Source organism: Astyanax mexicanus, chromosome 7, assembly GCF_023375975.1.
Source record: "Astyanax mexicanus isolate ESR-SI-001 chromosome 7, AstMex3_surface, whole genome shotgun sequence".
Classification (NCBI taxonomy): Eukaryota; Metazoa; Chordata; class Actinopteri; order Characiformes; family Acestrorhamphidae; genus Astyanax; species Astyanax mexicanus.
Window position 1 is genome coordinate 36265034 of NC_064414.1, and position 17133 is coordinate 36282166.

The 17133-nt window shown below is 38.6% G+C and overlaps 1 protein-coding gene across 1 annotated transcript in view; it reads right to left on the reverse strand.

Moving 5' to 3' along the window:
• The window catches only part of slc24a3 (solute carrier family 24 member 3), a 114403-nt gene extending 98459 nt beyond the window's left edge, over nucleotides 1-15944 (reverse strand). Inside the window, exon 1 of the mRNA XM_007252227.4 lies at nucleotides 15358-15944. Coding sequence (XP_007252289.3) covers nucleotides 15358-15490 — 133 coding nt within the window. The 5' untranslated portion in view covers nucleotides 15491-15944. The remainder of the gene's footprint in view (nucleotides 1-15357) is intronic.
• Between the last annotated feature and the right edge of the window lie 1189 nt (nucleotides 15945-17133).

Consider the following 17133-nt stretch of genomic DNA (forward strand, 5'->3'; position numbering starts at 1 on the left):
AGCTGTCATTTTAATTAATTTAATATTAGGTTAAAATATCATAAGTAGTGCTGGGTGATATGATCTCAAATCAAGATCATGATTAACTAAATATTTTTCATACATGTTTTGTTATTATTATTATTATTATTATTATATTATTTTTAATATTAAAACAAATCAGTACAGAATAAAAAAGTCACGTCAGAACAGAATGTAAAATTATTTAAATTTAATGTAAAATGACTTAATTTAGTAAAAGTCATTAGACATTTTTTTTATCATAACAATAATAATATTAATTTTGTCAAATACTTACAACTGATGACAATACACCGTAATATGGGGCAGCCAAACTACATAACAATAAGAAAAACATGGTAAGTAAAAGTTAATTAACAGTAAATTATTCTGGGTAGCACCAATATTTCCTTTTAATTGTTAATAACTTATAACAATAATTACTTTCTGCTAGTTTACGTGAATTCACTCTTATCTGACAGTGACAGTGGAATACTGAGAAACATGTTTAACCAAACAAAATATAACAACTGCTATCAGTATTTATAGCACATCCACCACAATATTCTAATATCATGCCCTAATAATTATAATAATCATGAATTATGTAGGGTTACATAACCCTAGATTAAAGTGTTATCATTTTGGAAGAATCCAGAGAAGGGGAAAGAGAAAAGTGGACCATGTTCTGTGATAAGGTAACATGTTAAGCACATGACCTGAACAAAAAGACTGCCCCAAAAAGCAGCTGCTGAAAGAACTATACATTCAGGAGGACCTGCACATCCGACCCCATACTGTCAGCGCAGAGATAAATTTAGCCCCACATCCGTCCACCCTGCCAAACTGTAATTACCTAGTTTATCTTCATTAGCTATGCAGGTGAGGCACTGGATGTGGGACAGAACTAGCTAGAACTAGGAAAAGTTGTTGGGCAGGCAGCCTGTAGCAGAGCTAGGAGGAGATGGGCTCTCCGAGGGATCAGACTGGTATTTACGTAGGTATGCAGGAAATGCTGTTGCCTGCTGTCCATCAACAATTCCAGTTACTTACACGCCAGATGAAACATGATACAATCAATGGAGTGCTTTAAATATGTGTTTCTCAGCCATCTCACACACACACACACACACACACACACATATAAACACACTTTATTATTTAGAATTTATTATTAACTTGTATAGTAAAGTAAGAGTTGTCAATATAATTATTTTATCACTATTATTATTAATTATAAACTTAATAATTATATTAATTACAGTATGCCATGGTTGGGTTGTAATCATGGTCAATAATGGGTAATAACAGTTACTTGAAAAAGAACTTTTCCTAAATAAATAATCATCTATGACTCATTGTTTAGTTGACGGCAGGGTTGGGTGATTTTCACATTTTTGATACTGTCATAACATCTTAATACGTCATTGCTGACAGGCTCACAGACTACAGTAAACACAGTGCACATGTTTAAATCAATAATTCAATAAATCTTAAGTCTGACATCAAATCAAAAATAGCAGCACTACCCAGCCGAGTTAGCAGCGCTCGCCAGCCCTGGTTAGCAGCACTAGCAAGTCGCGGTTAGCGGCGCTAGCCAGCCGGGTTAGCGCTAAGTCACAGTTAGCAGCTATAGATTGAGGAACCCTGAGTGTTCTGGTAAGCCAGGGCACTGTCCGCGAGCGGTTCGTCCCACGTAGCTTGTTTTAACACTGTAAACGCGCAGGCTACAGTCCAATACAATATACTTGCCTCTGAACGGCGAAAAAGCTAGCACTGCAGTTAACGGCTAATAATAATGCTGCTCCAGCCTGGAGAAACTTCACTGAAACTCGGAGCTGACTGGTAAAATTCTAGCATGAGGAGCACTAGATTATACTGATGATTTTTGAGAAAATTAAAGGATTTTAAGTGTGTCTTACAAACTAAAGTAAACACTGAATTTACAATCTTTCCTTACAGATGTTGTCCACAGTTTATATTTTTATACTATGTCTGTCATTATATATGAAAAAACCTTTCAATATCTATCAGAAAATCTATCATAAAATCAGTGAAAAATCATTATCATTACACCATGCCTTTCTTATCACTAGTGATGACTCTGCTGACTTCTGTAGGTAAGTGCCAAAATAAAGAGCCAGAAAGAGAAAAAAAAATCAATAGAGTTATAGTTATATTTATTGCCAGTTGATTGAGTATCAATGATGGGTCGTTTAAGGAAGTGACAGGTCATTAACAGGCTCATTAGGGGCTGGTGACAGGGAGCCTCCTGCTGAGCGTCTGCTGTCAGGCACCCGAGCTGGAGGACAGCTTCATCTCTGCCGCTCCTTCAAAAGGCTGGAGGGCCAGGCGGGGGGCTTTGAGGCTGGGGGTTACCCAGCAGGAGTGGCTCTTTCTGGAACGTCATTCTGCACAGCGCTTCCCTCCCTCCGGCTGGAGATTCCACTGTGCGTGCCGAACTATACATCATACCAGAAACTTGGAGCAGGATTTGGCAGTGAGCTTAGTGAGAAGAAGAATAATGACACTTTCTCTGCTACTGTAAACACTCACATACACATTGATCTCCTGAATTATAGATCACTCTGCCTGCATAGCCAGAGGCTTCACAGAGACTAAAATCTTCAATAAACGAATGACATAATTGAGTCAGAGACATCTGTTCTATATATGGAAAAAAGCTTCAAAATCGCATACCGGAATATTCTTTACTTTTCAAATCCTTTTATTTTCCTGTCAAGTAATTTATACTGCTCTACATTTGAACTTTTTTCTTTTGCATTATTGATAATATATCTGTGTGCCTCGTGGATATGTTTGTTGCTTCTGCAGTACATTATATAGTGTTTCTTTTGGGTCTTTTTTTGATTTGTGCATTGGCAAACTCAGTTGAGGAATGCTGCAAAAATGATAAATAACTTTTTTACAGGAAACAGTTCACCTAAAAATGCAGCTTGCAGAGTGTTTGGGAACCCTTTACATTTTTCGTGTGTATATATAATAATATATAATATTCATAATATTATATTATATATTATTATATATTGTATATTAAATAGGATAACATTATCAAAGTCCTTAAACTATGAAAAGGATTAATATAATGGGGTACAGCCTTTTCCAAACTGTCATAACTTAGTAACAACTTGGTCAGTTTGCACTGCTTTGCCATGTAATTTTTAAATAGTAAAAACTTTACTTAAAATGTAAAAATATATTTTATTAATACATTTTATTAATATTTATAAATATTCATGTATTAATACAAATATTATTTTGCATTTCATACTTTCTGGAAAAAAGTAAAACTTACTTGTATTTGCCTTGTAACTTTTTTAAACTACCCTTCAAATCCTGACCTGTCTTACACAATACTGCATAAACCCTTGCTTAGTTAAAAATCTTTGAATAATAATACAAAAAACATTTTTTAATCCAGCAGCATCACGTGTAGAACAGCCTATTTAAATTCAAAACAAATTTTAAAACGTATTATCCTCTGGCTGCCGGTTATAATATCCTAACCATATTTGTCTTTTCATGGGGGCAAATACCTACACATTAGAATAAATGATATTTGAATGAGTTGGTTTTACTTTCCTGCGCTTTTCCTTTGAAAAGTAATGAACTACACCCTCACACCCTTGCTGGCAATTTCCATTCCACCCCACAGCCAACTCACAATTAATCTCAACTAAGCAATTAAAAGGCTAATCAGTTCCTGTGCCCCACTCGTGAAATGCTTTTCGATTGTGTTAGCTTTGTTAATGTGTGTTAAGGTGCCAAGCTAATTACTCAGCAGAGCGCTCTGGATGAAGTGTTGTATTACGTCTCACATGTCTGATAACAAAATGCCTTTTTTCTCATCAGCATACTGAGCTTACACTTTCAGCTATCTCTCAGTTAGCAATACCTCAGACCATGGGTGTGGTAGTGGGGGGAAAAGTGGACCTGACTACCCAGGGCCCGAGTAGGGAGAAGGGCCCATGAAAATCCAGATTTTTTTTTTCGCTCACCTTCCTTGTATACTGGCATGGATAGGGGCCCACTGACATTGAGAGTGTACAGGGCCCAGCATTTGCTGCTACACCCCTGCCTCAGACTTCACCATGATCAGTATAACAAGGAAATAATCAGAAAAGCGGAGACACGGAAGTATATCAGAGATTATAATGTGGCTTCGCAATAGTATTTAAATGTAAATATTCATTGACATGCAAAAAGTCATGAAATAACCTTGATTGTAAAGTATTATCTGAAGAAAAGATTGTATAGGTTGTGAGGTGTTCTCTTGTGAGACACTGGCTATCAGTGTCCTGTGTTTAAGTGAGCAAGCATTTATATCCTTGATCCACAGTGTCACATGTGTACCAGGAATATGTAAAAATTCAACAGTGGATAGTGTAGTGGGTGGTAATGATTGTGAATGACGGTGCCTGGCTAGAATTGACCATGCGAACAGAAATAACATTCTCATTCAGTGCAGGACAGCCCAACATGCATATCCTGTAGGGCAGTGCAGATTCCTTCCCATGAAAATCATGGGACAAGATACTAATAATATGTATAGCTATATAGGGTCGAATATTATGCATACAGTAAACCTAGCATCCTATATAACTGTTGCTTAACAAGTTGCACTCTGATTAATCATTTTGGAAACTATTATTCAAATTCTGACAGAATCATTGTTGGATATTGGGCTTCGCTTGATAAAATTTAGATAAAAATAATGTTTTTTTTTTAAACAGCTCAACTGTCTAAAAAAAAATGCCTCTATTAAAATACATGTAGGTAAACACAACAGGCAATATCAAGGTTGGCAAAAAGTCCCTGTGTCATGTCAATTTATTGTACAACAACTTCTTAACATTGTGACAGGCTTGGTGGGTGTATATTTTGTTCCAGTTTTTTGCCTTTTTTCAGACCCTCGATTAAAAAAATGCACAAGAAAATCGTTTACACTCATTATGAGCATACAGTGAGAGTATATTCAATTTCAACCATACTGGCATCAATAATTCATTGTATTTGTGTTCATATTTATAATAATTTAAAATATAAATGTTTTATAATGTAAAGTGTTAATGTCCTAAGTAGTGCTGGGCGATATGGGAAAAAAACATATTACAATATGGAATTTTTTTATATCACAATAACGATATATATAATGATATACAACATTTGAGTATGTTTTCAGTTATTCTTCGAAAAACATGACAAAATAATAAAATAGCTTACTTTTTTCCAACATTATTTCAAAGTAAAATTAACCAAACTTTCACAAATGAGAATTACTACCTTTTAAAGCAGCAATAAATATGTATCAAATGAAAACAGATGAGATAGATGCAGTAGCTAATTTTTTTAATTATACAAGTATTTAATTTGAGTTATCAAAATAAACTCAGTCATGTCGTAAAACCACGTTATGAAGCTTTTTTGGCAAAGATTACTTTATTATCACTTATATAAACCGAGTTTATGCAAACTGACCACGCCAATACATTTCATCGTAGCCTACTTTATATATTTGCATGAATAATTGATGAAATTACTGTAGAAACGATAGGGACGATAGAAGGTATGTAGCACGATAGACACTTTTCTATCGTCCCCACAATATTTATCGCACAGCACTAGTCCTAAAATAATTTCACATATCCTCAATCAGACAAGGTCTCACCAAAAATTAAAACACGTTACTTTTTGTCCGTACATCAGTTGTCCTCAAAACACGAGCACATAATTCTTCCTCTCAGTCGCCCGTGCCAAACCGATGTCAGCTCTGGGCAGAACTCGGAGGTCCAGGTTTGATTCGAGGCATTTGTTTTGCTCTCTGGAGTGCAAGCCCCAGCTGCTGCCGCTTACAAACTTCATAAACAGATGCAGCGCAGAGCCAAGTCCGCTCTTGCCTATGCACCAGCGTGAAGTGAGCGGGATGCAGGGGCATCATAAATCATGTCTCTAATGAGGACATTTAGGGTGCACTATATATAGAGGGGAGGAAAGGTATGTAGGACGCCCCTCTCTCCTGAATTAACAAGGTGTGCAGCTACTGAGAGCCACTGAGGGAGAGACACATGCAGAAGTCCAGCAGTGCCTGAGGATAGAAAACCCCTCTCTTCTGTCTCTCTTCCTTTCTTTCGCTCTGCCCTGCTCTCACTTCATCACATGCTTAAGGACCACAGTGCCTCTCCTCTCCACTAAAGCATCTCGTGGATACTGGAATAAGAAGTGGCTAAATTAAGACAGCGCTAAATAGGCCCACCCTTTTATGAGGAAGCATGAAAAATATATACCCAAGCTTAATTAGATTTCCTATTCACAAATTGGCCAACTGACCTCTCATTACATTTCTTTATCTGCTTTAAATCTAAATGTGAATAGAAAGATGCATAGACACATTACACAGCATCCTACTACACAAGTCACTGAAATGTTGAGATTGCATTCAATCACTCAGGCTTGTGGACGGTGGAGAAAATATATGGATGCCAGTGTTTTAGGGTGTCTTCATGTCTATGTTACCTTCTGGCCCTCTTTTTTAAATTAGGCTGATACGGTCTATAGCATAGTGAAGATAATCTGTTCACATTCTATGTTCACTGTAAATTCAGCGCTAATTTAATCTCTTTACTTTAATGACTTAGTAGTTAGTACTTAGTAGTATGACATCTACAACAAAAAGAACTCTCATTTAGTGCATAAAAGTACAGCTCCAATTTTCTGCATCTACTACACAAACATTGGAATAACACAAAAACAGATTCTAATCAGAAAAAAGGATGTCAAATACTTTCTTCTGTAATGATGAAGCATATATCAAACTACTATAAGAATACTTTCTCAATGCTTTGTAACTTCATTAGTCTCACACCAAAAAAGCATGATCATCACCTGTATAAAAAAAAACAAAAACATGTGAGAAACAGCAATAACCACCAGCACGTGATGTCAGCAACTCCACCAACAAAGCATTTTCCTATCGGTCCACAGTGACCTAAAGTTTAGTTTCATAAGGATGCAAGATCAACCAGATACCCTGACAACAGATTAATAATCCATGCAATTTTTCTTATGATGCTGCAATATAGTATCACTATGCACAATATTTATGGTCATATGTTTACACACAAACAAAAAAACACAAATTAAATATCACAGTAATTTAAATACCGTGATTTTAAATGTGCTGCAATTTCTCTAAATAAATAAATAAATAATAATCACACCTCCTGTAATGAAATGTGCAGCTGGTCAGTGTGTTCTGAATCACTGATGAAATCCATGGTATACCGAGCAATGTATATAATTTACCACAGTAAAAAATGATCACAACACGATAAAATACTGTCAAATTTAATAACAAAATATATCAATGTGAAAGATGATTTCTTGTCCTTTTGTATATACACAAAGTGAACTGGTACCATATTAACACAACATGTATTGGCGCCGAGTGGTCCAGTGATCTAAAGCGCTGCCACTATGAGCAGGAGGTCGCAGGTTCGAACCCCAGCTCATGCAGCTTTGCCATCAAGCTGCCGGCGCTCAGAGGGAGCACACTTGGCCCTGCTCCCTTAACAGGAAGATGGCTGATGTCTGCAGCACAGGGCATCTGTGAGCTGATGTATCGGAACCGAGCCGCTGCACTTTCCTCCAAGCTGCTCGGCAATGCTGCATCAGCAGTAGTACAAAAAGAAGCGGTGACTGGCTTCACATGTATCGGAGGAAGCATGTGTTAGTCTTCACCCTCCTGGTGTGTTGGGGCATCACTAGTGATAGGGAGTCCTAATGAGTGGGTTGGGTAATTGGCCGTGTAAATTGGGGAGAAAAAGGAAAAAAATCCCAACATTTATTGTCTCTGAGAGATCTAGAAAGGTAGCGGAGTTGCTGACCTGGTTGAATACGGTTACAAATAGCCAAAGTCTGCTATTTCAGAGCACAATAAATTCTTAATGCAATAAAACACAGTCTTAAAATATCAGTCAAAAATTCAAAGGAATATCTTCAGAGAAATACAAAAACAATAGTGTAGTTTGGTATGCCAAGCAAACAGACTACAACATTTTGTTTTTATTTTATTTATGGTTTTCCTTTTAAATCAGAATATTTTAATATGCTGGGTAAAAAGATCTGTGTGTGTTTATGAGCGTCTGAGGTGTATGCGTGTGTGTGATATCTGAAAGCACTGTACATAATAAAGGCAGAAGTAATGGAAGCAGAAATATCAGCAATAGTAATAATATTAATCGTATGTACTTTGGTATGACACTGTATTAGAAGCAGTAGTAGAAGTGATATCAGGAACAGTAGTAACAGTAGTAGTAGAATTAATAGTATTAGTATGCACATTAGTGCACTAAAAGCAGCAGTAGAAGTGATTGCAGTGATGGGCTATGCAATACAGAAAACTGAAGGAAAACTAAAGGATTTTTGTCCACAGAATAAGAATGAAGAATGATGACATAGACCGAATTCAGCTTCAGAACATCTCAACCATCTTTCTCTCACAGATCTCTTACTTAAGATAAGCTCTTAAATAATGAAAAATATGATGTAACACCATTTTCACTACCAGCATTCAAGGGAACTTGCTGAGACAGGCTGTTCAGAAGCTAAAGCCAGAGCCGTAGACACAGATACCAAAACTGCATAGTACTACTGATCAAAATTACATGGCACAGGAAGCAGCACCGTATGAGAAGCATAGCTTTACACAGATATGGAAGCATACCAAACATGTCAGTCTGTACAAACAGGATTGGCATTAAAAAATGTATAAATAGCTATACCATATGAACTCATGCACAGGAGTGGCATTTTAGTAATGAGACAAGATTTGACACACAAGACGGATCCATATACGACAACAAAAGATATAAAAAACACAGTTTCCGTACCAGCCGTTTTGCTTGTGCAAAAATAATGCCGCTGATTTTTGTAATCAGCATTTGTATGAGGCTCAGACTTGCCAACGTTCTGACAGCCGAATCATTATTTGCACTTCATCCTCGAATCAAATAACATGATTGCCTTCAATCACCGTGAACACGTTCCAGAGCGTGCACAGTAATGTGGCTCATCAGCACACAGCCTATGCAGCCAGAATTTAGTGCTGGCTCTTGGTTTGAATGCAGTATTCGATGGGGTGAGCTTTCAAAGAGAATCATTGATGATTAGACATCTGAGGCATGGAGAGGAGGATCATATTGGTGCGTGAGCAGAGTGGCACTTTTAGTTCACGGCATTCTGTAGACAAAAGGACCACTGGCTCCATTGAAACAGCTACAGTAATGGCTGGAACCACTGAGTCAACAGTTTTCAGGCTGACAGAATAGATTCTACACATGGGAGCAGCTGCACAGGAAGCTATAGAGTATGTACAGTTCAGAATATCACAAGTTTATAGTTTCTTTTAGGGCAATATTCTTTAATACTACTTAACAAAGTAGTATTTTAAGCTAGCTTTAAAGATCACGCATTGATACTACCATGTTTAGAATTGTAATAGAGTAGTTTTAGTTTGAACATATAATCATTTTATCACATTTCAGACTTTCAGTTATATCTACTAATTGTTCTTTTTATGGGGCATAATGGATGTACAACATACTTAATAAAAGAAACTGGTGCAAAAATGTTAATGGTGTATGAAATCAAAATAAAATCACAATTATAGATATGGTGTCAAAAATACATATAAACCCACTTTGTTACTTTACTACTAATTCAATGTTGCTGAAAGTTACTATTTCTTTTATAACTGTCCATGACCAAGGACTCTTCCTAATTTCTGGTGAGCGATTATAGTTGTCTACAACCAGTATTACAAAGATTTGGATTTTAGCACCCATTGGAGTAGCCTATTGCTGTCATGTGATCTCTATTACGATAAACAAACAATTATTTTAATAAACGACAGCACAACATTTTTACTTTGTACTAATTGCTGAAGTTTGCTCAATTGGCTCTGTGTTTAAGTTCTCCTTCCATGTTTAAGTTGCTTCCATGTTTGGATGAGGCAGAGTCAAGAGACTACACATGTGGTACTATGTTTTTAAGGAATCAGTACATAAATACACTGTGAGGAATATGATACAAAGAAAGTAAATGTAGAATGACACATTCATAAACTTACACTATGCTCACACAGCAGTATATGTGGCCCAAAACCATACTTTTACGTCATATGTGACACAGATGGGTGGTTTTTGTGGCTGTGTGAACAGGAAAAAACACAGTGAATCTGACTTTTTTTATTCCGATTAGGGTCTCTTCAATATGTGCTATTGAAATCTGATACATATCTAATTCATGGAGTCAAACAGAAGGAAAAAACACGAAAACAAACAAACAAAAAAACCTGACCGTGTCCTTTTCAGTAAGCTGAAGCAAATTCTCAGTGATAATCTCAGCTGCAGTCTAAACTTGTTCATAGATCTTAAGATTCTGACAAGAATTAAAACAAAACTTAACGTGAAGCATTGCTCTGTTGCATAACCGTGCCACACATGACAGATGTCAGATATGGGTCACATTAAAAATGATTGTGTGAAAAGCCTACGCTAAAAATTGGATTTGGTCTACTTTTGCTTGCTGTATGAACATAGATGTATACTTGTAGATCAATATCTAAGTTAGGAATGTCAGACTGCAAGCCAGATTTTCCATTCATAAGTACATATATTATTAGTATGTAAGGCTACATTGTCTTATGAGCTGAAAAAGAACATTGGTACAGATATTTGTGAACTGTATGCACTGTAAGCTGTTGGAACACCAGTGTCATTACAATCAATGCTGTGGACATTGATTGTGTAATAGAAAGGTCAAAATCCTATGTAATGCCTTGACCTGTTAAAGTTAGCAAAAAAATATTTATCACACATTTAAATCTTCCTACATGATAAATACTTCTGTTAACTTGTTCACGATTAAAAATGAAAAAAAGGAATGTTGGAAAGTGTTCATGTAGAGGTGAAATATGCATGTTTTTAATACATAAAACCACCCAAATTTCACACGTAAATCTCAAGAGAGGAAAAATGCAGACAAATAAGATAGAAAAGAAAAGATAAACAGAGGATAGATTTTTAACCTGCTTATTTTTTCCTGTCAGTGATGGCTCAATCCAAGCTTTTAATTTATCTATGAGGCTCAAATGTACCATCATGAGCGAGTAGCATGTGCAGTCATTCATCTAGGACTCGCTGGCTGTTATGCTAGTGGCCCAGCATGGTGTAAAACTAGCTAAAATAATAAAGTGGAGACTGGGTAAGGAGTTGGCCAGTGTGGATGATGAATGTGGTGATCAGTGCGAAGTGAAAGAGAGAGAATTGGAGAGAGACAGAGTGGGGAAAAGATAGAGAGGGTGTGCAGGTAAGCGACCAAATATCTGTCAAGCTTGCCTGCTCCTCTCAGGGGACAAAAGCCACATTTCTCAAAAGAGTCTTATCCCAACTACATAAAGATTGAGGCCTTACCTTAATCTTACCCTTAGGAGGACAGTATACTGAAAGTGTAATGCAGTTTTCTCCTATTTCTGTGCTTTCTGGAACATATTCTGTTTAAATGAACACTCACTAACAAAAAAAACACAAATCTATATATGTATAAAGATATAAAGATGTAAGTGATTACAAATGTTGAAATTATACATTTACTGGGAAAAATTGCACAAATGAAAGGAATCTCAGGTAGCCTGGATACAAGATAAGATATGACTGAGCATATGGCATCCTGTGGCACATTTGCCCATAAATGATGCAGCTGTATTTGTAGATCCTGCACACTCACAGATTGGCAAAGCACGTATCCCATAGCAAAGATATAGAGTGAAGCACTTACAAGTGGGTCTCCATCTTCTGATCCCAAACAAAAACTGAATTCATCACTAAAGATGCCACAGTTACTAGGATCTCCAAGTGGTCCAGCGGACTAAGGACTAAGGTGCTACCACTATCTATCATCAGGATATCGCTGGTTCGAATCCTGTTCATGTAGCATGCCATCAGCTGCCAGAGCCTTGAGAAAGCACAACTGGCCTTACTCTCTCTCTGGGTGGGTAGATGGCGCTCTCTCCCCACATCTATCCTAGGGTGATGTCAATCAGCACAAGGCTTCTGAGCTGATTAGTCAGAACTGTGTCACTGCGATTTTCTCAGAGCGTGCTGGTTACTCGGCACGCAGTTCAAAAGGAGGCAGTGGCTGAATTCACATGTATCAGTCTTCACCCTACTGATGTTTGGGCATTACTAGTGATAGGGGATATCCTAATGAGTGGGCTGGGTAATTGGCCTTGTAAATTGAGGATTGGGGAAAATGGGATTAAAAACAAAAGATGACAGTTTTAGTCTGTAGCAGTCCAGCCACACCACAGCAATGAAAGGCATCAGTGGCCGGAAGATGGGCAACCTAGAAAGTGGGGAATTTGTTATATTAGTCCCTTAAGGATATATCAATCTTAACGTCTGTTAACTGGGTAAATGTCTTCGAGGTCGCCATAGAGACATGTCTAGTAGTCACTGAAATCTCACCAAGAAGTACACTACCCAAAAGTAGCCTCTAAGGGTTTTTTTTTATCAGGCAGCTGTGGCAAGACCCAGTGTCTAATCAGACTACACCTGTAATCATTTACATATATGTATTCTGCTGAGTTTTGCAGCAATACAGGGTGCATTTTCTTTTTCTATTTTTATTAGTGTATATAATAACTGATCCAACCCGAACTGCTAACTGCTTCACCTGCCAATATGTTTTAATGCCCATTTCTAGAGTATATCTTCGAGACTGCTCTTACACCTGCTTCCCTCTGCCTTGACGTTGTTATCCAGCACCGATCCAACCAAATCGGCGGCACAAAAAGAATTTAATGTGAAAAATCACAGTGGACAGGCGGACTCTACTACTCTCTCTCTCTCTCTTGCTCCTTTTTCTCTCTCTCTCTTTCCCTCATTTTTTTCCCTTGTTCTCTCTCTGCGTCCACTTCGCTGATGGGTGCAGTGGTGTGTGAGGAGGAAGTACCTGAGTGCAGCTGCGCTCCGTGGCAGCATTACCCACGTCTGAGAGAAAGAACATTAACGGCAGAGAAAGAAAGAAAAATAGGGGGAGGGGTGGAATGGCAAAAACAAAGCAAACGAAGACACAACCTTATAATGAAAAATTCCACTAAAAACTCAGTGACCTAAGAAAAAATGCAATGCGGAGATACAGTCGCAGAGCCACTGAATTAAACAAAGAAGACAAAAGCTGTCCCCAGCATGTGCACTGCTCTCAGAGGGAGTGTGTTCTGCGAGGCTGGCCCCAAGGCTCTCTATGCAGGGACTGGCTGGCCCAGATGCAGCGCTGAATTAGGCAGCGTCTCTGTGAGCGCCAAGCAGCAACTGACGGCCCAGTCACTTCTCATCCGTCTCCCTGCCGCCTGCTAGGCTGTCCACAACAGCGCTCTCCCAGCCCATCACACAAGCCCTCTCGCACTAGGAGGACTATGGACATCTCTACTACAGTGTACAATATATTGTCAATATCAATACTACATCTTAATTTTGTAACTGCTATGCAGGTTACAGTCTCAATGTGAATTTCTCCCAAAAACATCATACAAGAGTGGTGTGTGGAAATGTTTTTTGTTTTGTTTTTTTTTCTGCAGAGATAACACTCAACAGAGTATAGTCTAGTGCAAATTATATTGTAGAAACGTCGCAAGTAAAGAATTAGCTTAAGACTATATTTCACCATCTCAAACAACTCATTCATCCAGTCGAGTTTCTGAGTCAGTGAAATACTATTGAGATACACAGTTAAATATTTACTACTTAAATACATCACATGTTTATATTTATAATATTAGTAAAGGTTCCATCATATCATATCATAGTGCGTATCTCCATTTCTCTTAAACATACTTAGATATGCGTTTTAGTCCTACTGCCCAGCCCTAGCGTACATTCAAATGCAACCACGCTGTACATTTTTACCCTACAGCATTATCCCCACGTTGAATGTCACGACACATTAGCTTATATAAGCAGATAATCTTCTACATTTCATGAAGTGCCCATTACAGGGCAGGCACAATATTATAAATATGTGCTTTGTCTCTGATAACATCAAGCTCCAGGCCAACAATAGCAGCAACTTAGTAGTAAAGTGGTCGGATTGCTGACATCAGAGACAGGAGATTTTTACAGAATGGCTTTTACAGATATGTACCCAGATGATAAGCAGATAACATTTAGAACTGTAACACATTTTACTGCAGGTGTAAGCAACACGTGTAGCACCACCAGGAACTCTGTCAAGAGGCCGAGAAAACTATTGACCTGCACTTTCAATGTCTTTTGAGTATAGTGCTACACAACACCTGTGCACACTTTCAAATTGCTTGTGTGTTTTTGTTGCATGCAAGCGACTACTAGGACTACTAGGATGGTCCTTTTCACTTGTGTCTTTAACTAGTGATAAGTGTTATCCTTGTGCTTTAACTAGTGATAATTTTATCATTGTGCCTTTAACTAGAGATGAGTGTCATCCTTCTGCCTTTAACTAGTGATGAGTGTCATCCTTGTGCCTTTAACTATTGATCAGTTTAATCATTGTGCCTTTAACTACTGTCGAGTGTCATCCTTGTGCCTTTAACTAGTGATGAGTGTCATCCTTGTGCCTTTAACTATTGATGAGTTTTATCATTGTGCCTTTAACTAGTGATGAGTGTCATCCTTGTGCCTTTAGCTAGGGATGAATGTCATCCTTGTGCCTTGTTGCTGTATAGCACATAAGCATAAAACTAGCTTATAAAACTGGCTTCTTATACTTTTTACTCACAGTGGTTTTATCACTGTTGTGTTGTTGTGTAATAGTGAACATAAATAACTCATTTTGTGTAAAAGAAAAGAAAAACTTTTCACTTCACTTTCAGCGTGCCCTGCTTAAAACGTGGATACTGTACCTTAAGTTAGCTTTGAACTGAACTCCTCGAGCCCTGAGAGCGAGCTCTGCGCTGCGACTACAGCCCGCTCTTAGTATTATTAAACCCACATGTGCGGTTTGTAGCGCTCTGCACCTTTCCACATTTGGCCTATTGTTTTAAACAGCGTGTTCACCCTCTCTCTCTCTCACTCTTTCTCCCAGTGAGCGCTCAAACTCCTCACTCAAATAAACAGGAGCGGACAGACAGACATCCTGCAGCCCAGCGCCTGCAGTTCAGCCTGGAAGTACCAGCAGAGCCTCTATTTACCTCAGAATTCCCTAGAATTTCCTCCTAAACGCTAAACGCCTCTGTCTCACACACAAAAAAACACAAACACATGTTTCCGCTGCAACAAAGTTACATACACCTACAACACTCACCGGAGTTCTGAGCCAGGCTCGCGAATCCCGAGAGCAGGGCGAGCATGAGCCCCATGAGGCACAGCTGCCCGGCCAGCAGCTCCCTTCTCCTCCTCCTCCGCCGCTTCCCGTTCACCTTCCTCGGGCTGAGCATCGCCAGCGCTGACGGCCCGGAGCAGAGCGAGGAGCGGGGAGCCGGGAAAAGTTTCAGACTGTGGGCTGCGGAGAGAGGCCCTAGCCGGAGCGCGGAGTGATTCACTGCAGGGTGTGCGCGGTTCTCTCCCTCCCTCCTATAGACCCGCAGTAGCGGCAGCGGCAGCAGCTCGGAACGGGACGGAGTGAAGAGGCTGCGGGCGGAACAGGCGCTCCATGGATGCGGCCGCGGATTCTGGGGCGCTTCTCACTCACACAGACTTACACACACATACACGCGGACTGAGGAGAGACTGATTCTGAGAGGAGGAGAGAGAGAGAGAGAGAGAGAGAGAGGCAGTAGGGGGGAGCAGGAGGGGGAGTAGGGGAGGAGAAAGAGAGAGAAAAAGAGAGAGAAAGAGAGAGAGGGAGAGATTGGTAGAGAGATAGAGAGAGAGAGAGGGAGTGTGGAAGAAGAAGCGCAGCTGGTGAAATATCCAGCCCCTGAAGTTCGCACGGAGAGGCGGGGGCGCTGAACACGGCGTGCCGCGGCTCCGAGCTCACTGAGGACTCCTGTCGGCAGGTCTATCTCTATCTTTTAGCTACAGAGTCTTTTAAAGTGCTAAATAGAACATTTGTACAGAGGTGTTAAATGCTTTGTAACTTTACTTAAATAGAAATGTTGGTTATCAATATTTTACTGGAGTAATTATTTTCAAATCGACAAGGTTCCCGCTGGTCCTTAAAAAGTCTTTAATTAAAATCTGGGGAGATAACGTCTTGAATTGTCTTAAATTTGCTGTAGGTATTACATTTTCAGATGGTGCGTTTAATGCCGGTGGGAAAGAACATACTAACTTAAGCAACAGGTTAGCTAATATTACCAGGGAGAGAACTAACATTAGCAGTGCGCTAGCTAATGTTACCATGAGAGAACTTTAGCTAGCGGAGAGCTAGCTAAAATTAGCAGTGAGCTAGCTAACATTAGCAACGAGCTACCTAACATAGCATTAGCGGTGAGCTAACTAAATTACTAACATTAGTGGCGGGTTAGCTACGTTACAATTTATTTTTTTAATTAATAAATGGGAAATGTTAAGTTCAAATACAATACATACTTTTATAACAAAGAAATTACGACTACATTTTTGGTCTTTTTATTTAATTTTATTTTTGGTCTTAAAAAAACATTAAATTTATCTTTTTTAATGTTGCAAGAACTCTGAGGGAGCCTAGTGCATCCCAAACATTAACATTTTAATATACCATTATAGTCATTATGGCTTTTAGAAAAATATGTTTTTAGGAGGGATGGTAGTGCATTATAGGACCCTGTGGCCCAGCCTTAGCTTTTGTCCTTAATGGCATTTTTCATTACTTTTACTTTTTTTTACTTTTACTTTCATACTTTTAATAGTTAAAAAGATATCCGGTAGCGAATGCTTACCAAGATATAGAGACATGAATATATAGATAGATCGAGAAATCGAGATAAGGATTAAGATCAAGAGAGATATGCTCCCACTGTCAGTTTACTAGACTAACAGAGTAACAGAGTTCTCCTCTAAGCCAGAGCTGATGAAACACTTACAGTTGGCAGAGGTTAGTAACTACAACTCCGCAAACAGCAGAAGGTTACACTATCCCTGTGTTCAAATGATTTAT